This window comes from Tachyglossus aculeatus, chromosome 7, assembly GCF_015852505.1.
Source record: "Tachyglossus aculeatus isolate mTacAcu1 chromosome 7, mTacAcu1.pri, whole genome shotgun sequence".
Taxonomy (NCBI): domain Eukaryota; kingdom Metazoa; phylum Chordata; class Mammalia; order Monotremata; family Tachyglossidae; genus Tachyglossus; species Tachyglossus aculeatus.
The window spans coordinates 8,796,300-8,817,081 of record NC_052072.1 but is presented as its reverse complement, the minus strand read 5'-3'; the positions used below and the strand labels follow the sequence as shown (position 1 = coordinate 8,817,081).

The window sequence follows — 20,782 nt, the reverse complement described above, 5'->3', positions numbered from 1 at the left end:
AGCCGAGAGACTCCACTGCCCCGCCTCTGGAGCAGCTGCTCACCTGGCGAGAGTGTCGGTCGCAAAGGCTCGCTCTCCCCTTTGGAGGTTTAAAGGACCATAGCGCTAGTAACACTGCGTAATACTGATGAGAACTGGGTCACAGCTCCAGCACGAAATGGGAAGGTAGAAGCAGGATTCAGGGAGTGTTTGCTATGCAAACAAAGGAGCAAGTCAGTGTAGCCTGCTGCTTCAAGTTCCACCTGTCCCGCCCGGGCCACGCGCGGGCCGCCTCAGCCGGGCGGCCGGTAGCCCGTACGCTCGGGGACAGCCTACTGAGTCAGGTCACGACTGCATTTTTCATCTGCGACAGTGCCAACTCTTTGGAGGAATAACTTCATTCCACTTTCCCGATTTTGGGACGCACAGAATCATCGGGGCTACTTCTCCCAGGCCAGTACTGCCTATAATCGCGCTCGGCTCTTAACCAGGCCGGGGGCCCAGGTGGCAGCGGCGGCGGCAGTCGGCATTTTACTCCCTAACAGGGGTTAGTTGTCAGGGCAGATCTGGTCCTCTTTTGTGACATGCCTTCAGGATCGGGGTGTCTGGGAGATTTACAGGAATACCGAGTCGGGAATAACAGAAGTCCACCCTGCGAGCCCACGCAACCCAGGAGAAAGATTCAGAAGAGCGACAAGGACGGGGTACACGTGCATTGTGGCTGTTCTGAATCTGCAAACATTATCCTCAGCCTCCACAGCAGATGGCCTCTCCCTCTCACCCTGCCCCACTTCTGCCCTTCAGAGGGGCCGCTGCCTCCCAATCGCGTCCATCGCACGGCCTAAAATGAAAGCCGCGGTGGGAGACTGGTCAGCTCTGGGCTCCACACGCCGGTCCCACAGGGCTGAGCAGCTCCGGGAGGACTTATCTTCACGGGAAATCAAACCACCTGCGAGTTGGATGGGAACTGATACAGGGAATTCAGGCTAGGTCACCCATATGTGCTCTTTATTCCTCACAGAAGCGAAGCCAGGGTGGGAAGTACGGTCACTGGACTGCAAATCGACCCCAGAGCCCTGCTGCTAGGAGCAAGGGGGAAAACGGCAGGGGTGCCACGGTCCTGGGGATGGTGAGGGAGGAGAGGGGAATCCCAAATCCCGATCGAATCGGTAGGATTCTGACGGGGCACCGGCTCCCTGGCACCACCGTGCACCTCCAAGGTATCCGAGAGTGAACTGGTTAGCTTACTCAACTTCGGACGGCTCACCACAGCCGCTACTGGCAGCAGGAAGATCCATTTGTTCAAATTCAGGTCGCTAACTTTTTTATAGTGAAAAAAAAAAATGAAAACCCAAAATAGTGGTTTTATTACAATCGTCCTTCATTCAGTTCGCTCGAGTGGCCCTTCAAGGCCTTCTGGAAACCTAGGCAGCCCCGCCAGTTTCCGTGGGAAGAGGTTCAGTCTGGGGGCGGGGGAGAGGGGGCGGGGGGGGGGGGGGACTTCACTCAGAGTAATGCATGATGGACTCCACGTAATTCCCTGGGAAGAGCCCCGTCACTCCATTCATGACGCCCTCATACCAACCGTCGTCGTTCTTCTTGATGACGTAAATGATGGCTCCTTCCTGAAATGAGAGCTCATCTTCTTTGTCTTTAGTGTAGTCATAAATCGCCACGACTAGAAAGGAACAGAGAAACCATTGCAGGAAAAGGGGAAACGGGTGGGACGACAAAACCAGGAAAACGAATGCCCGGGGCGATGGGCCTCTCCCTGCCTCCAGCCACTCGATTATGATTTTTCTCTAAGGAGTCCCCGGCTGCAGGGATGGGGTGGCAGCGGCCTGGCCATTCGCGGGAACCAGAGGTGAGTTGTGTGCGTCGCCCGTTCTCCAGAAAGTTCAGTGACCTGAGGAACACCCAAAACCGGGACCCCTGCATCCTGATACTTAATTCCTAGAAGATGAGACCACTAGAAAATAAGCCCCCGTCCAGGCAGGGATCGTGTCGACCAACTGTATTGTACTGTCTCTCCCTAGCACTTAGTACCGTGCCCGGCACACAGTAGGCACCGAAAATGCCACTGATTGATTGATTCTGAATCACCACCCTAACCAAGGTGTATCTGGATGAGAATGTCCTGTACTGACCAAATTCCATTTAAATAGCCTCCCCACCCTTCCATGGCCATGCCCCTCTGGACTGTAAGCTTGCTGTGGACCGGGGAATGTGTCCACACCGATTCTACTACACTCTACTCTCCCAAGTACTTAATGTGGTGCTCTGCACACAAGGAATGCTCAGTAAATAAGACTGCTGACTGATCGACTAACCAAAAAAAAAAAAAACAAAAAAAAAACAAATCATCCTGCGTTACCAGGGAGCTTCTCCAAAAAGAGACTGGAATTTTGTCCAGCTTATATCGGTGTGGGCTATCTCTTCTCCAGGATGCCTTCCCCAGTTGAGTTAAAACATCCCAGTTTTGCCCGGGAAGGGAACATATCCACCAGCACTGCTACGCTGTTGTAAGTACTCAATAAATGTCACTGATTGATATCTGCCGAGCGAACACACTTAGCATATATAAATCAATCAATCGGTGGTATTATTAAGCACTTACCGTGTGCAGAGCACTGTACTAAGCATTTGGGAGAGTACAATGCAATAGGTTCGTAGACATTGCCCCTGTCCACAATGCACTTACAATCTAGTGAGATGCATTTATCCCTTTCCTCCGCACTTACATGTGTCTGTGTGTTTCGTTCAATGATTTATTCAATTGTTTCATCCTAATCTGTGTTACTGCCAGTGGCATCCTTGTTCTCTCTCCGGTGCCACTCCGTAAATAAATTCGGCATCTCTGTCTCTCCCATTAGGCTGTAAGCTCTTTGAGGGTGAAAAACGTGTCTCTTGTTTCAGCTTTATGCTCCCTACACTTGGTATAATTTTTCGCATTCAGTTGGTGCTCAATAAATTGAACAGCCCCACCATACTTACAGACATATGCATACATACAAATTAACATGTAATTTATTTACATTAGTGTCTGTCTCCCCTTCTAGACTGTGAGCTGATTGTGGGCAGAGAATGTGTGTGTCTGTTATTCATTCATTCAATCATATTTATTGAGCGCTTACTGTGTGCAGAGCACTGTACTAAGCGCTTGGAAAGTACAATTCGGCAACAGACAGAGACAATCCCTACCCAACAAAAGGGCTTATAGTTGTGTTGTATTCTCACAAGCACTTAGTACAGTGCTCTGTCCACAGTAAGCACTCAATAAATAAATACGCCTGATTGACTGATTAAATCCCACTGCTTGATGGAGTAATTGGATATTAGTAAAAACTTATTTTCATTCTGGGTTTCTTGTCTGCACCACTGAAATACCTACTGCTTTTAACCCAATTTAAATGGTACCAACTAAATTTCGCGCTGTGTTGGGGAAATACAGATCACACGTTTTAAACACTTATGCAGCTTCCCTGAATAACTGTTTAGAGAGGCAGCGCTAAGGAGAGCATTAGCAACTCTCTGTGGCAAAAAGTCCTAAAAATAATTCAACCAATTAGATGGCATGCAGTCCCCCAGAAATGGGAGAATTTCCTTCCACCTGTTGATCAAATGCAATGCAAGCGTGGGTGTCACCTCTAGGAAAAGAAGCAGGAATCTTGGGGCCTCATAAATGGATATAAATTTCACAGGTGAGCAACCGCCTGGTGACCTATTTTCTCTTGCCGACGTTAACGGGGCAATGATATGTACTAATTGGAGACAAACTCCACTTGGTTGCCCAGAGAGTTGCCATTCAGCACATAAAATGGGAATCAATCCATCAATCGTATTTATTGAGCGCTTACTGTGTGCAGAGCACTGTACTAAGCGCTTGGGAAGTACAAGTTGGCAACATATAGAGACGGTCCCTACCCAACAGTGGGCTCACAGTCTAAAAGGTGATAAAAGGGAAGTGATAAAAGGTTCATTCCAACTCTACAGAATTTTATTTCCCCATGAACTTGTCGCTGATAGCTCCTCACTCCAGAGAACCCTCTTCCTCTTGAAAAACATCTGTGTGCTAGCCTTTTTAGTTGTCTTCTTAAATGATTCCAATCTTTGTAACCATAGCCTTCTACTAAATAATCATTGGGAACTGTTCTACTGAGTTACTGTTTAGAAAGCACTTGTACTTCCCAAGCGCTTAGTACAGTGCTCTGCACACAGTAAGCGCTCAATAAATACGATTGATGATGATGTTTAGAAAGCATTTATCAGTTATGGAATGAAACTGTTTAGCAACTGAAACCCATAGGTGGTAGTAATAATAATTAATAATAATAATAATGAGAACAGTATTTATTAAGTACCTGTGTGCTAAGCACCAGGCTAAGTGCTGGAAAGAGCAGTAAATGGATCAGATTGGACACAGTCCCTGTACCACAAAGGGACTGCCAATGTAAGAGGGAGGGACAGTGAGTTCCCTAGCCCCATTTTACAGATGGGGAAAAAGGGACCCAGGGAGGTGAAGTGATTTGCCCAATTCACACAGCAGGTCTGTGGCAAAGCTGAGACCGGACCCCAGATCGCTTAACTCTCAGTTCTGTTTTTCTCTACTAGGTCATGCTACCTCCCTTTCAGAGGAAAAAATAGAAGGAAGAGTAGCACTTATGAACACTTAACACACAATCAGACGGATCTGGGTTCTAATCCCGGCTCTGCCACTTGTCTGCTGTGTGACTTTGGGCAAGTCGCTTCACTTCTCTGTGCCTCAGTTACCTCATCTGCAAAATGGGGATGATGACTGAGCCCCATGTGGGACATGGACTGTGTCCAACTTGATTAGCTTGTAGCTACCCCAGTTCCCGGCACACAGTAAGTGTTTACTGAAGACTATGAAATTTTAAAAAGTTGTATGAGTAACACCACCTTTGCTAAATTTAGCTGGAGGGGCAGAGGTGTTAGCATGTGGATGGGGAGGATGAGGGAGGGGGAGGTTCCAAGGGAGAAAGTCTTCTAGACTGTGAGCCCATTGTTGGGTAGGGACCGTCTCTATCATCATCATCATCAATCGTATTTATTGAGCACTTACTATGTGCAGAGCACTGTACTAAGCGCTTGGGAAGTACAAATTGGCAACATATAGAGACAGTCCCTACCCAACAGTGGGCTCACAGTCTAAAAGTCTAAAAGTCTCTATATGCTGCCGACTTGTACTTCCCAAGCACTTAGTACAGTGCTCTGCACACAGTAAGCGCTCAATAAATACGAATGAATGAATGAATGAAAGAGACCCACAGGACTAAAATCAAATCAAGCTTACTTTTTTTAAATGGTATTTACTAAGCGCTTACTATATGCCAGATACCATACCCAGCGCTGGGGTAGATATGAAATAATCAAGTTGGACACAATCCACATCCCACATAGGGCTCACGGCCCTAATCCCCACTTTCCAGATGAGATTACTGAGGCACGGAGAAATTGAGGTCCCACAGCAGACAAGTGGCACAGTTGGGATTAAAACCCGGGTCCTTTTCATTCATTCATTCAATTGTATTTATTGAGCGCTTACTGTGTGCAGCGCACTGTACTAAGCGCTTGGGAAGTACAAGTTGGCAACATACAGAGATGGTCCCTGCTCAACAACGGGCTCACAGTCTAGAAGATCCTTCTGACTCCCAGGTTCTTTCTACTAGGCCACGCTGCTTCTCTGCTCTTAGTGCAGTGCTCTGCACACAGTAAGCGCTCAATAAATACGACTGAATGAATAAATACGATTGAATGAATGAAGGCTTTTTGTGGGGAGGGGGCTGGGGAGGAGAGAGGCTGTGAGGGGAGCGATTGCTCGGAATGAATTGCCTCCTTCCCGGCTCGGGGAAGAGACACGGCCTCAACAATCTCTGCTAAAATGAGTTGTCCCCTTCCTAGTTAGTGGCCCTTGGGGTTGCCAGAGCTACAATGGGCAGTTCTTCCTCACTCTCCTCCTCCTCCTCCTCCTCCTCCTCCTCCTCCTCCGCACTCACAGTGCTGTTCCAGACCTGGCGCCGGTATGTGTCAGGCCCTGTTGTCCTTCAAGGCCGGGGACACGCATCACAGTACCACAGTCAGCATGGGCAGCAGCCGGGCGGTCCCTCCCCTTCGCTCATTGCCAGGCTTGGAGCTTGCCCAGGGAGACGGCAGGTGTGGAGGCAGGCTCAGAAGGGGCTTCACCACTGGGGCAGAGGACGGCCCACCCCCACGGCGGTTAGGGGGACAGGGCGGGAGCAGCTCCGACTGGCCTTGCTCTCTACCACCTCTTTTGTATTGCACTTTCCCAATGATAATAATAACAATAATAGCATTTGTTAAGCGCTTACTATGTGCAAAGCACTGTTCTAAGCGCTGGGGGAATACAAGGTGATCGGGCTGTCCCACGCGGGGCTCACAATCTGAATCCCCATTTTACAGATGAGGTAGCTGAGGCACAGAGAAGTGACTTGCCCAAGGTCACGCAGCAGTCGGGATTCGAACCCATCATCATCATCATCAATCGTATTTATTGAGCGCTTACTATGTGCAGAGCACTGTACTAAGCGCTTGGGAAGTACAAATTGGCAACATATAGAGACAGTCCCTACCCAACAGTGGGCTCACAGTCTAAAAGGGGGAGACAGAGAACAAAACCAAACGTACTAACAAAATAAAATAAATAGAATAGATATGTACAAATAAAATAGAGTAAAAAAATATGTACAAACATATATACATATATACAGGTGCTGTGGGGAAGGGAAGGAGTTAAAATGGGGGGGATGGAGAGGGGGATGAGGGGGAGAGGAAGGAAGGGGCTCAGTCTGGGAGCCCATGGCCTCTGACTCCCAAGCCTGGGCTCTTTCCGCTGAGATGGCATTTGTATGTTGCCAACTTGTACTTCCCAAGCACTTAGTACAGTGCTCTGCACACAGGAAGCGCTCAATAAATACGACTGATTGATTAAGCGCTTACTAGGTGCAGCGCACTGTTCTAAGCACTGGGGAGGATACAAGGGGATCGGGTTGTCCCAAGTGGGGCTCACAGTCTTAATCCCCATTTTACAGATGAGGGAACTGAGGCCCAGAGAAGTGAAGCGACTTGCCCAAAGTCACACAGCTGACAAGCGGTGGAGCCGGGAGTTGAACCCATGGTCTCTGGCTCCCAAGCCTGGGCTCTTTCCACCAAGCCATGCTGCTTCTCCCAAGCACTTGGTACAGTGCTCTGCCCAGTAAGTGCTCAATAAATCCCCACTGACTGGTTGTTTGATAAGGGAAACCTCACTGGGCTCTCCGATGCCAAACCCTTTGGAACGATGGCTCCCACGCAGAGGGCACCTCTGCTGCAGGGGCACATCGGGTACCAAATAGAGCTGCACCTCGCTCCCGAGCCATGGGCTTCCAACCCCTCACCTACTAAACGTAGTTCACTGTACTAAGCACAGAGGAAGTACAGCAGGAGCAGAAGACATGCTTCCTGCCCCACCAATAAAAAGCCTTAAGAACCGAAGATAGGGCAGGGAATATGTCTATCAATTCTCTTAAACTGGACTCTCCTAGGCACTGCTAGTATACTGCTCTGCCCACAGTAAGCACTCAATAAATACCACTGATTGGTTGGTCGAGTGATAGATTTTTAAACGACCTACAATTGATGAAGATGATGGCATTTGTTAAGCGCCTACTATGCGTGAACTACTAAGTGCTGGGATGTATACAAAGTAATCAGGCTGTCCCAAGTGGGGCTCACAGTCTTGCTCCCCGTTTTACAGATGAGGGAACTGAGGCACCGAGAAGTTAAGTGATTTGCCCAAAGTCACACAGCTGACAGGTGGCGGAGCTGGGATTCGAACCCATGACCTCTGACTCCCAAGCCCATGCTCTTTCCACCGAGCCACGCTACAAATATTCACAAACGATGGACTCAGAATAAAACCGAATATTTTTTTTTTCTCTCTCTCTCTCTCTCCCTCCCAGAGATGGGTGAAAGACAAACCACTCCCACTAAATTCAATTCCTCCATGCAGGGTCTCATCAGGATTAAGGTTTGTCCATCAGTCTCAATGGGAGACTCCATCATCATCGTCATCATCACTACCACCAATACTAAAACAATTCCTCTTATAAGTGAATCTCTGTGTGTGACCACTGGGCAGACTACATTGTTCTAATTACCCTTTTCTAAGTAGGTCCGGGGGGCCCAAGGCGGGTCCTCTTCAGCATAAGGATCACTATACTCAACCACAGCTGCCTCCTCTTCTTCATAGTCTTCTGGAGGTGGGGGTGGAGGTGGGGACTCATCAAATACTGGCTCTTCTGCAGGAGGTGGGGGTGGGGGTGTATCTGAAACTAAAAAAACAAGTATTAAGGGGATCCCAAAAATGACACAACCTCTACACCGTACGAGGTTAAAGTCTCGCTTCTGACTCCAAAGCTTTCCCATTCTATTTTCGTGGACTGTACACGAGCTGAGCATCAGTTCGCTGTTCTAAATTTCCCAATCAGTTCTCCCACAGCACTTACCCCATTAGAAAACTTGGCCAAATGATTCTCACCGGTTCATTCATTCATTCAATCGTATTTATTGAGCGCTTACCGTGTGCAGAGCACTGTACTAAGCGCTTGGGAAGTGCAAGCTGGCAACATATAGAGACGGCCCCTACCCAACAGCGGGCTCACAGTCTAGAAGGAGGCTTTTCTCTCCAATGTGCCTCTTTTCCTCCACGAGTCTTATGTATTTCATGAAATAATTCATCCAGCATGTAACTTATTTAATCAATCAATCGTATTTATTGAGCGCTTACTGTGTGCACAGCACTGTACTAAGCACTTGGGAAGTACAAGTTGGCAACATATAGAGACAGTCCCTACCCAACAGTGGGCTCACAGTCTAAAAGCATTAATACCTAGAAATCTATGAATGATCCAGGCTACAGATCCTAACGATGCAAGTTTGTTGTGGGAAGAGAAAGTGTGCTGTAGCGTTATATTGTGATCTTCCAAGTGCTTAGTACAGTGCTCTGCACATAGTAAGTGCTCAATAAATACAATTTTTAAAAACCCCACGGTAGATGGATGTTTTTAAAAATGGTGATTCAAGTTTAACAGGGAATTCTTGCCCTGAGGGACTGCTGCCATCAGGATGCTACAGGAGACATGGAGAGAAGTTGTCAGAGAGCCCCTGAACTGCAAATTGCTCTCACCCTGCTTCTAGTTAACAAAACCAGGGCCAGGAGAGCCTTTTAAGGGGGCTGCAGGTGGCCACGGTGGCTTAAAGAAGGCAATCCAGCAGATAGGGGTGGGGAGAGGGAGAGAAGGTCACCATAAGAGAATTAGCCCTCTAGACCGTAAGCTAGCTAACGTGTCGACCGTTTTCGCACACAGTAAGAGCTCAGTAAATACGTCTGATTAGGGAGTATGGAAGAGAGATCCATCTGAGCGAATGAACAGCAGGAAGAGGCTAGGAACACGGCCAAGTGAGATGTCTAAGTGGGAGGCAGCATCATGCCCTGTTAGAGGATCACCCCAGCTCAAGGTAACAGAGAGATCCAAGGCCAAGAGGACTGGCTTTTGGTCAGATTGCCAGGATAAAATATATTTTTAAATATTTTTTATATTTTTTATATAGGGCCAGCACTGACTGCAAGGAGACGATGTTACTGCAGGCCAGGAATGGTGTCACCTGCTGGAATGTTGCAGAGCCTGGATCAGGGCCTGTGAAAAACAACTGTGGTTGTGAGCCCAAAATGGGGCCACCTGTTCAGAGCTCAGTAACCCTCAAACCCTGAGGTCTGAGACAGGCCAGCTGCCGCTACTACCGGCCTCTTCAAAACCACTGGGACCCCAAATGTTCCCAAACCCCAAGAGATCACGGATGTGCCCGTCCTCACCAGAAACCCCCTTTTGTGGACATAAAGGGGCAGATCATTCATTCAATCATATTTATTGAGCACTTACTGTGTGCACAGCATTTGTGAGAGGAGAATGATCTCCCTACCACTCATGTTCCTGGGCAATAATAATAATAATGATGGTATTTAATAATAATAATAATAATGGCATTTATTAAGCGCTTACTATGTGCAAAGCACTGTTCTAAGCGCTGGGGAGGTTACAAGGTGATCGGGTTGTCCCAGGGGGACTCACAGTTTTAATCCCCATTTTACAGATGAGGTAACTGAGGTCCAGAGTTTGTCATAATAATGACGGTATCTGTCTCTAGACTGTGAGCTCGTTGTTGGGTAGGGACTGTCTCAATATGTTGCCAACTTGTACTCCCCATGCGCTTAATACAGTGCTGTGCACATGGTAAGTGCTCAATAAATATGATTGAATGAATTTGTTAAGCGCTTACTATGTGCCAAGGACTGTTCTAAGCACTGGGGTACTTACAAGGTAATCAGGTTGATCCACCTGCAGCTCACAGTCTTAATCCCCATTTTTCAGATGAGGTAACTGACTTGCCCCAAGTCACACAGCTGATGTGACAGAGCAGGGATTAGAACCCATGACCTCTGATTCCCAAGCCCAGGCTCTTTCCACTATGCCACGCTGCTTCTCTCCGACTTTGTGCCTTCACCTGAGCAGAGGAACACAAGTAGCCTAGGCGACCCCAATGCTTCGACCCCAATACCCAATGTCATTGCTTCGATGTGGTTTATTTCACTCCTGCCAGCTTCGCCTTCATCAATCATCCATCTCGGGTTGTGAGCAGCTTCCCTGACTCAGGCTAACACTTGACCTCTGTTTTCATCATCATCATCATCATCAATCGTATTTCTTGAGCGCTTCCTATGTGCAGAGCACTGTACTAAGCGCTTGAGAAGTACAAATTGGTTTTCTGGTGGGCAGGGTCCTACAACTCCATCTGTAATATTTACTTCTCTGCTAGGCAACAGCCAGCAGTCAGGTTCCCCAGGGCATCCTTAAACACGGCCGCAAAAATCCATTGCAGAAATCAGGATTTTTTTCTTCCACCACACTACCTGCTATGCATAACTGAGTGGGCGAAATCAGACTTTACTGATAATTGGGAGGGTCTTGATGGACTTCTTCAGATAACCCACCTTACTGAGCCCTGCGCCTGCGGACCCTGTTAAATATCTGTGGGTGGTCACTGATCACAACTTAGAGGTGTCAATGTTTTGATGTAGCTCTCTGGGCTTTTCCACACCAATTAGCGCCACAGCCACCCGGACAGTCAACTAAATCGTTTCCCAAAGGAGGACAGACATTCTCCGCTATCTCCCTTGGGTCTATTTCACATTTGCAGAGAGTTCTCCCCTGAAAATATCCACAATCTTCAGCACTTTCAGTCTGTCCCTATTTCAGCATTTTAAAGGTTGTCCAATTTGCATGGCAAACGTTAACCTTAACTTGTGAACTATGTCCAGTTCTGGCAACTAAGCTTACTGCAATGTATGATTCGATTTAAAAGCACATTTCTACTTTTCTAAAAATACTACAGAACATTTCTCTTCACATAATGGATATCTGAGGTTTTGCTCTGCTGCACGTTCCCCAAGCAATACTGCCACGATTGATAAACTATTTTATATGAAATAACATACTTTGAAAGAACCAAAATTACCTGGATTTTTAAATGACGTGAAAAACATGAAATGCAATTCTAAAATCTGAAAATAATTTTAAAGCCTACACAATTCTTTATGATTGCCTCCATCTACGCACGCACATGCTGTACCCAATTCCCTACCAGGGCAAAAGAAAAGAAAGGAATAGATGAGAGCTCATTGCTAGCCTTTAAAAAATCCTGCTTAAAAATGTATTTTATCCTGGCAATCTGACCAAAAACCTAACAAAGGCAAAAAACTTACTATTTTCTTGGACTCTGGCCACAAATCCCATTAGCGGTAACTGAGGAGTTACCTGCAGAATCGAGGGAGGAGGAGGAGCGAGAGACACTGCAAAAGAAAAGGAAGAGGTCAGGGGACAAGGGGAAGTAATAACAGAGTCCCATTAAAACAGGGTGACATCATAAAATGAGCAGCTGAACAGAAGTCACCATTTGGAAACAACTCCTCAAATGACTTCAGAAAACCCCTAAATCATCAGGGGATCTCTACTGCTTCGTCATAAAAAATGAAAACCCATCATCTTCCCGGCTCCGTCGGCTCCGTACCTTCTTACCTCCCCGCGGACTTCCCCCAGTACACCCAGTTCCCACTCTTTCCTCCTCCCACAAAACCTCCTTAATAAACTGAGCCCCTTCCTTCCTCTCCCCCCTCCATCCCCCCATCTTACCTCCTTCCCTTCCCCACAGCACCTGTATATATGTATATATGTTTGTACATACCTTTTTACTCTATTTATTTATTTATTTTATTTGTACATATCTATTCTATTTATTTTATTTTGTTAGTATGTTTGGTCTTGTTCTCCGTCTCCCCCTTTTAGACTGTGAGCCCACTGTTGGGTAGGGACTGTCTCTATATGTTGCCAATTTGTACTTCCCAGGCGCTTAGTACAGTGCTCTGCACATAGTAAGCGCTCAATAAATACGATTGACGATGATGATAATAAACGGCCCCTGCTTTTGAATCTCTCAACTCAGATCCGTTGCTCCCTCACTCTGCCCTTCCCTGGATGTCTCAATAATACCAACGGCAATTGTATTTCTTTAGCACTTACTCTGTGCCAAGCGCTGTACTAAGCACTGGGGCAGACAAGCTAATCAGGTCAGGCACAGTCCCTATCCCGCGTGGGGCTCACAGTTTAAGAGGGAAGGAGGTCAGTTATGGAATCTCCATTTACAGATAAGGAAACTGAGGCCAGAGAAGTTAAGTGGCTTTGCCTAAGTTCACACAGCAGGAAAGTGGCAGGGCAAGGATTATAACCTAGATCCTCTGACCCTCAGGCCTAGGCTTTTTCCACTATGCCATCCTGCTTCTGGGCTGGAGAATGGGCAAGTTGACAGGAACCTAATGTCTTGGCCAAAGTTGCTGGGCAGAGATGGGGGCAAAACAAGGTAGCAATCTAAATAACTGGGCCCTAAACTGGCTAAGGGAGAAATACAAGTTACTCCTAGATGATCAAAGTCACTCCTAGTGACTCTGGGCAAGTCACTTAACTTCTCTCTGCTTCAGTTACCTCATCTGTAAAATGGGGATTAAGACTGTGAGCCCCCCGTGGGACAACTTGATCACCTTGTAACCTCTCCAGCGCTTAGAACAGTGCTTTGCACATAGTAAGCACTTAATAAATGCCATTGTTATTCAATCAATCAATCAATCAATCGTATTTATTGAGCACTTACTGTGTGCAGAGCACTGTACTAAGCGCTTGGGAAGTACAAGTATAGAGACAGTCCCTACCCAACAGTGGGCTCACAGTCTAAAAGGGGGAATTTTAGAGTTAGTTAGAACTAACTAGTTAGTTAGAGTTAGTTATTAGTATTATTGAGTGATGTCACCAGCTCAGTGATGCCAATGGAAATATAACTACAAGAGAAGTGTAAAAGTGGGACGTTGGAGGCACTTTGTAATTACAGTCAATGAGCAGCATCCGCCCGAACTCTAAGAGGCAAATGCTGAACGTCATCATTATTATTTATTAATAATAAAACACTTACTACGTGCCAAGCACTGTTCGAAGCAGTGAGGTAGATCAGGCTGAACAGTCCCTGTCCCACATGGGGGCTCCCAGGCTAAGTAGGAGTGTTATGATGTAATTAATACCCATTTTACAGATGGGATAACTGTGGCGCAAAGAAGCTAAGTGAATTGGCCAAGGTCACACAGGAGACACGTGGCAGAGCCAGGAGTGGAACTCAGGTCCTCTGATTCTCAGGCCCGTGCACTTGGCATTACAGGGTTCTGTGGAGTCATGGCTGTCATGATTTGGATCATGATGGTATGTAGTCTCAGAGAACTCAAGTGTGAGGCGGGGGGAGCTCCCTCAGCCAGCAGACAGGGCAGAAATGTGGCAAAAATGTCAAAAACCAGCTGTATTTAAAGCATGCTCCACAGAGAGAGAAGAGGACCGCCTCCTCTCAGAGTCACTTACTATCAACTCTGGGTGTAGAAGTGAGGCCAGAAAAACACCCCAAAGGGAATCGGATCGGAAAATGGACAGATTCAATACAGAAAATAATACCAGGAGTTGGGGGAAGGTGGGGAGGGAACAGAGGAGAAAAAAACATTCATAAAAATCAAAGATTTACAGAGTGGAAAGTATGAAAGAAGTTCCAGGAGTTCTGATTCGGACTCTAAATCCGTAAACCAATTAGAGGACAAGGGAGAGTGCCTTTTGAAGTAAGTTTAAAACACTCAGTACTGCTTGGCCCTTAGGCAAAGCCAAACTTGGTGTGGGCCAGGGCTTTCAGGAAAAGGTGAGGGTGGTCAACAGCTTCCTCTCTTCACTTGGCCCAGACCAGCATTTTAGGATGGGAAATAAATGCTTCCTCAACCTTTCACTCTGGTAGGGATCAGTGACTCATTATGTACTGTACTCTTCCGAGCGCTTAGTACAGTGATCTGAGATAGTAAGTGCTCAACAAGTACGACTGATTCATTGGATTGAATGGCTGACTTCGGCAGAGATACCCTAATCATTCGGCAGCCTTGGTGGTTGGCTACGGGAATTTCCACACCTGCATCTGCCCAGGGGAGAGCGCTGGCATAGAGAAGATGCGACGGGAGAAGAGTGAGTGGTTAGCAGAGGCTCCACCCCTTTGGTTCATTCATTCATTCAATTGTATTTATTGAGCGCTTACTGTGTGCAGAGCACTGTACTAAGCGCTTGGGAAGTACACTCCCCAGCTTTCTCCCGCTGTTCCCCCACCCCGTGTCCCCCATCACACCGTCCAGCAACGTCCTAACAATACCCCGGAGACCTCAAAAGAACAGCCCTAAGAGCACACTGTCACGTTAAAAACACATGAAACCAGACTATATTGCCGAGCTAACGGCACGTGACATTTTGGAACAGCCTTCCCCATTGAGAGTGGTGAGAGCCCTAATGGTTAAAAAATGTCCAAGCTAACCTAGAATCCCAAAAAGGGCTAATGGGGACTAATCCCCCAGCCAGACCCTCGCTGCATAATAATAATAATAATAACAATAACAACGATAATAATTATAATGGTATTTGCTATAATAATAATAATGACAATAACAATAATAATTATAATGGTATTTGTTAAGCACTTACTTTGTGCCAGGCACTGAACAAAGCCCTGGGGTGGATACAACCAAATCAGGTTGGACACAATCCCTGTCCCACGTAGGGCTCACAGTCTCAATCCTCATTTTACAGATGAGAAAACTGAGGCACAGAGAAGTGAAGTGACCTGCCAAGGTCACACAGCGGACAAGTGAGCCCGTTGCTGGGTAGGGATTGTCTCTGTTGCCGAACTGTACTTTCCAAGCGTTTAATACAGCACTCTGCGCACAGTAAGCGCTCAATAAATACGACTGAATGAATGAATGAAGCAGCAGAGCCGGGATTAGAACCCATGCCTTTCTGAGTCCCACTAGGCCATGCTGCATGAACTGTGCATCCAATTTCTCCCCCGGCAGACTAACTGCCAGGGCCTCCGAAGACCCCTCCCGTTGGCAGCTCGGCCCGCTCCTCGCCAAGACTGCCCCGTGATGGACTTTGTTCCCGGGACTTGGTCTCGCTGTGGTTCTGCAGCCCAGTGCCCCCTTCTAGACTGTGAGCCCACTGTTGGGTAGGGACTGCCTCTATATGTTGCCAGCTTGTACTTCCTAAGCGCTTAGTACAGTGCTCTGCACACAGTAGGTGCTCAATAAATACAACTGATTGATTGATTCCAAACTGTCCGGGGCCCTCAGACATCTCCTTTCCCTAGGCAATGTCTGGACCGCCTGGGCTACTCTAACCCCCGACCTGCCAAAATGCTCCCTTGGTTCTCCTCCAGAATAGGTTTCCTCCACTCCTCAGTGGCAAGGACCACATCCTTTATTTCTTTTACATATTTCCCCAAGCTTTTGGCACCTTAATTTGCACCCTGTAGGCTCTCAAAAAATTCAGGGGACATTGATAATTTTGAGAACAATCAATCAATCAATCAATCAATCGTATTTATTGAGCGCTTACTGTGTGCAGAGCACTGTACTGAGCGCTTGGGAAGTACAAGCTGGCAACATATAGAGACTGTCCCTACCCAACAGTGGGCTCACAGTCTAGAAGGGGGAGACAGAGAACAAAACCAAACATACTAACAAAATAAAATAAATAGAATAGATAGGTACAAGTAAAATAAATAAATAAATAAATAGAGTAATAAATATGTACAAACATATATACATATATTCAGGTGCTGTGGGGAAGGGAAGGAGGGAAGGAACAAAACAAGACATGATTAAAAACAAATCCCAGATGACCACTGCAGTAACAGATTTAAGAACAAACCAAGGGTCGTTCGATCTAAAGGCACTTTTCATCTATAAATTAAGCATAAACTGCACACTGCTACTCGCTTGCTGGGTGACCTTGGGCAAGTCACTTAACTTGGCCTCAGTTACCTCATTTGTAAAATGGGAATTAAATCCTCCTCCCTACAACTTAAGTCTGTGAGCCCACGTGGGACAGGGACTGTGCCCAACCTGATAAACTTATATCTTCTCTAGTGCTTAGTACAGTGCTTGACACATAATACATAACAACACATAGCACATAACAAATACCATTTAAAAAATATATGTGTTCTCAATTTAAAACTTCTCCTGGTCACCTTTAATAGATTCATTCTCTGAGCGTTTTCTTAGAAGCTAGATGGTTCAATTTTCATAAAGCCCAAGAGAAGCAGCGTGGCTCAGTGGAAAGAGCATGGGCTCTGGAGTCAGAGGTCATGGGTTCAAATTCCAGCTCCACCAATTGTCAGCTGTGTGACTCTGGGCAAGTCACAACTTCTCTGGGCCTCAGTTCCCTCATCTGTAAAATGGGGATTAAGACTGTGAGCCCCCCATGGGACAACCTGATCACGTTGTAACCTTCCCAGCAGTTAGAACAGTGCTTTGCACATAGTAAGCGCTTAATAAATGCCATTATTATTATTATTATTATTAATGTGTCAATTACATGATTTCCAACCACCTGGAGAGAGACAACATTGGGATGCAGCACCACCTTAGATGCAGGAGGCAGGCAGGGCACAACTTCACGACCTCCATTCGGTACTCTGTTTTTATTATATTTGTTACACGCTTACTATATTACTAATTACTGGGGAAGATGCAAGTTGATCAGGTGGGGCTCACAGGACTTATAAAACTTAGAAAATCCTCTGACCTCTTCAAAAGGACTGATCCTCAGAAACTGCTTGGCTACCTTACTTAGGTAGTGAGACTCAGCTTTTCGGCTACAGATCAGAGAATCTGCTCCGCTTCAGAGAATCTGCTCCGCTTCAGTTTCTCAGCTTGATTCATTCATCAATCGTATTTATTGAGCGCTTACTGTGTGCAGAGCACTGTGCTAAGCGCTTAGCACTGTTGCTGGGTGAAAGTGGAATAAGCTGTTCTGGGATGGAGTGGACTAAGGGGAAAAGCTTGGGTGTCTGGAAATCAAGACCTGGGCTCCAGTTCCTGGCCCTTCCGCTGGCCAGCTGGATCACACAAGTCTCTTCTCTTCTTTCTGTGAAATGGGGATAATACTAACTGCCCCGCTACGGGTGGTTGTGAGGACAAAATGAGAAAATTCATGTGAAAGCAGTGTGGTCTAATGGAAAGAGCATGGGCCTGAGAATTAGAGAACCTGGGTTCCAATCAGCGTGGCTCAGTGGAAAGAGCCCGGGCTTTGGAGTCAGAGGTCATGGGTTCGAATCCCGACTCCACCACATGTCTGCTGTGTGATCTTGGGCAAGTCACTTACCTTCTCTGGGCCTCAGTGACCTCATCTGTAAAACGGGGATTAAGACTGTGAGCCCCACGTGGGACAACCTGATCATCCTGTATCCTTCCCAGCACTTAGAACAGTGCTTTGCACGTAGTAAGCACTTAACAAATGCCAATTATTATTATTATTAATCCTGGTTTCACCATGTGACTGCTGTGAGACCTAGGGTAACACACTGAGACCTTGGGTAAAACAAGTTTTCTGTGCCTCAGTTTTCTCATCTGTAAAAAGGGGATGAAATACCTTTCTCCCTCCCCTTTGTCTCAAAGACCCATGTACGACAGGGACTTTGTCCTGACCTGATTATCTTGCATCTACTCCAGAATGCTTGCTTGTACATAGTAACCATTTATCAAATATTATTATTATTATTATTAATGTTATTATTAATGATAAGACGCAGAGAAGAGAAGCAGCGTGGCTCAGTGGAAAGAGCCCGGGCTTTGGAGTCAGAGGTCATGGGTTCAAATCCCGGCTCCACCAATTGTCAGCTGTGTGACTTTGGGCAAGTCACTTCACTTCTCTGGGCCTCAGTGACCTCATCTGTAAAATGGGGATGAAGACTGCGAGCCCCCTGTGGGACAACCTGATTGCCTTGTAACCTCCCCAGTGCTTTGAACAGTGCTTTGCACATAGTAAGCGCTTAATAAATGCCATCATTATTATTGTTATTATTATTGTTATACAAAAGCACTTTGGAATAATTAAAAAGTGCTTCTCAAGATTAATGATGATTTTATGAGTAATTATTCCAAGGGCATGGCCAGCTAAAATGTGGTTTTCAGGCTCATCCCTTTCCCACCGTGGCTAACCGATGAACAAAGAAAATAAGTGGAGAGGTAACCTATACACCTTTTTCCCCAATAAAAGCTGAGGGCATTTTTGCCCACCCCACCCCTCCGACCACACACAACATACACACTATATATGACAAGACTAGGGTGGAACTGGAGTAATAATAACAATAATAATAATAATAATAAAATGGCATTTATTAAGCGCTTACTATGTGCAAAGCACTGTTCTAAGCGCTGGGGAGGTTACAAGGTGATCGGGTTGTCCCACATGGGGCTCACAGTCTTCATCCCCATTTTACAGATGAGGCAACTGAGGCACGGAGAAGTGAAGTGACTTGCCCAAAGTCACACAACTGACAAGTGGCAGAGCCGGGATTTGAACCCATGACCTCTGACTCCAAAGCCCGGGCTCTTTCCACTGAGCCACGCTGGAGTAGTTTAGTACCCTGAGTTGACGCGAATAGCTCTGTCTTCCTCATTTCTCCAGAATGCTCCAACCCTAGGTGTTTACGGCCCTCTTGTGGATTGAAGATTTTTTGTTGCCAGGAACATACCCGCAATGACCCAAACTTAATAATAATAATAATAATGGCATTTGTTACGTGCTTACTATGTGCAAAGCACTGTTCTAAGCGCTGGGAAGGATACAAGGTGATCAGGTTGCCCCACGTGGGGCTCACAGTCTTAATCCCCATTTTAATAATAATAATAATAATTGTGGTATTTGTTAAGCGCTTTCTATGTGCAAAGCACTGCTCTAAGCGCTGGGGAGGATACAAGGTGATCAGGTTGTCCCCCGTGGGGCTCACAGTCTTCATCCCCATTTTACAGATGAGGTAACTGAGGCCCAGAGAAGTGAAGTGACTTGCCCAAAGTCACACAGCTGACAATGGGCGGGGCTGGGATTTGAACCCATGACCTCTGACTCCAAAGCCCAGGCTCTTTTCCACTGAGCCAAGCTGCTTCTCTTAAGCATTCATTTTACAGATGAGGTAACTGAGGCACAGTGAAGTTCAGCGACTCGCCCAAAGTCACACAGCTGACAAGCGGCAGAGCCGGGATTTGAACCTATGGCCTCTGCCTCCCAAGCCCAGGCTTTTTCCATTGAGCCATGCTGCTTCCATGTCCAGTAACCAGTGCCATAGCCTCGCCGTCAGTCAATTGTACTTACTTTCATTCATTCATTCAATCGTATTTATTGAGCGCTTACTGTGTGCAGAGCACTGGACTAAGCGCTTGGGAAGTACAAGTTGGCAACATATAGAGACGGTCCCTACCCAACGGCGGGCTCACAGTCTAGAAGGGGGAGACAGACAACAAAACAAAACATATTAACAAAATAAAATAAATAGAATAAATATGTACAAGGAAAATAGAGTAATAAATATGGACAAACATATATACATATGTACAGGTCCTGTGGGGAGGGGAAGGGGGAGGGGGAGAAGGGGGAGAGGAAGGAGGGGGCTCAGTCTGGAAAGGCCTCCTGGAGGAGGTGAGCTCTCAGTAGGGCTTTGAAGGGAACTTAAAATGCTAACTTAACCATGTCCCCTACTTGACATGACAGGCAGGCCCTGTGCCGTTCTTCCAATGGAAAGAGCCTTGCTCTGGGAATCAGGAGTCCTGGGTTCCAGTCCTAGTTGGGTAGGGACCGTCTCTATATGTTGCCGACTTGTACTTCCCAAGCACTTAGTACAGTGCTCTGCATACAGTAAGCACTCAATAAATACAATTGAATGAATGAATATCAGTAGTTGGCTACTGTGGGCAAAGACCACGTTTGCCCCTCACAATGTGCTGTACCCCAGCCTGCCTACTGGCTGGTTGTACTCCAGACCCCCGCAGGAACGTGATGGCAGGGGTGAGTGGAAGAGTGGCACCGTGCAAGCCACAAGCATTATTAGCACTTCCTAAGTGCAGATTCTTGGTTCTGAAAAGCTGATATCCAGTGCGGTGACAATCGAGATTCTTGGGAGGATTGAGAGAGTTGTTCTTGACAAACCGTCCGAGTATGAAAATCCTTGGACACTGCCTAAGAGTAATAATAATAATAATAATAATGGCATTTGTTAAGCATTTACTATGTGCCAGGCACTGTTCTAAGCGCTGGGGTGGATACAAGAGAAG

The 20,782-nt window shown here is 46.6% G+C and overlaps 1 protein-coding gene across 14 annotated transcripts in view; it reads right to left on the bottom strand.

The window, feature by feature from the left end:
* Positions 1–1,323: 1,323 nt before the first annotated feature.
* Positions 1,324–20,782, bottom strand: part of ABI2 (abl interactor 2) — a 115,033-nt gene continuing 95,574 nt past the window's right edge. For all 14 annotated transcript variants that reach the window (XM_038749369.1, XM_038749377.1, XM_038749370.1 and 11 more), the window contains 3 exons: positions 11,819–11,905; positions 8,157–8,330; positions 1,324–1,657 (listed from right to left, as the gene is read on the bottom strand). In XM_038749369.1, the coding sequence (XP_038605297.1) occupies positions 1,482–1,657; positions 8,157–8,330; positions 11,819–11,905 (437 nt within the window). In that variant the 3' untranslated portion in view covers positions 1,324–1,481. The remainder of the gene's footprint in view (positions 1,658–8,156; positions 8,331–11,818; positions 11,906–20,782) is intronic.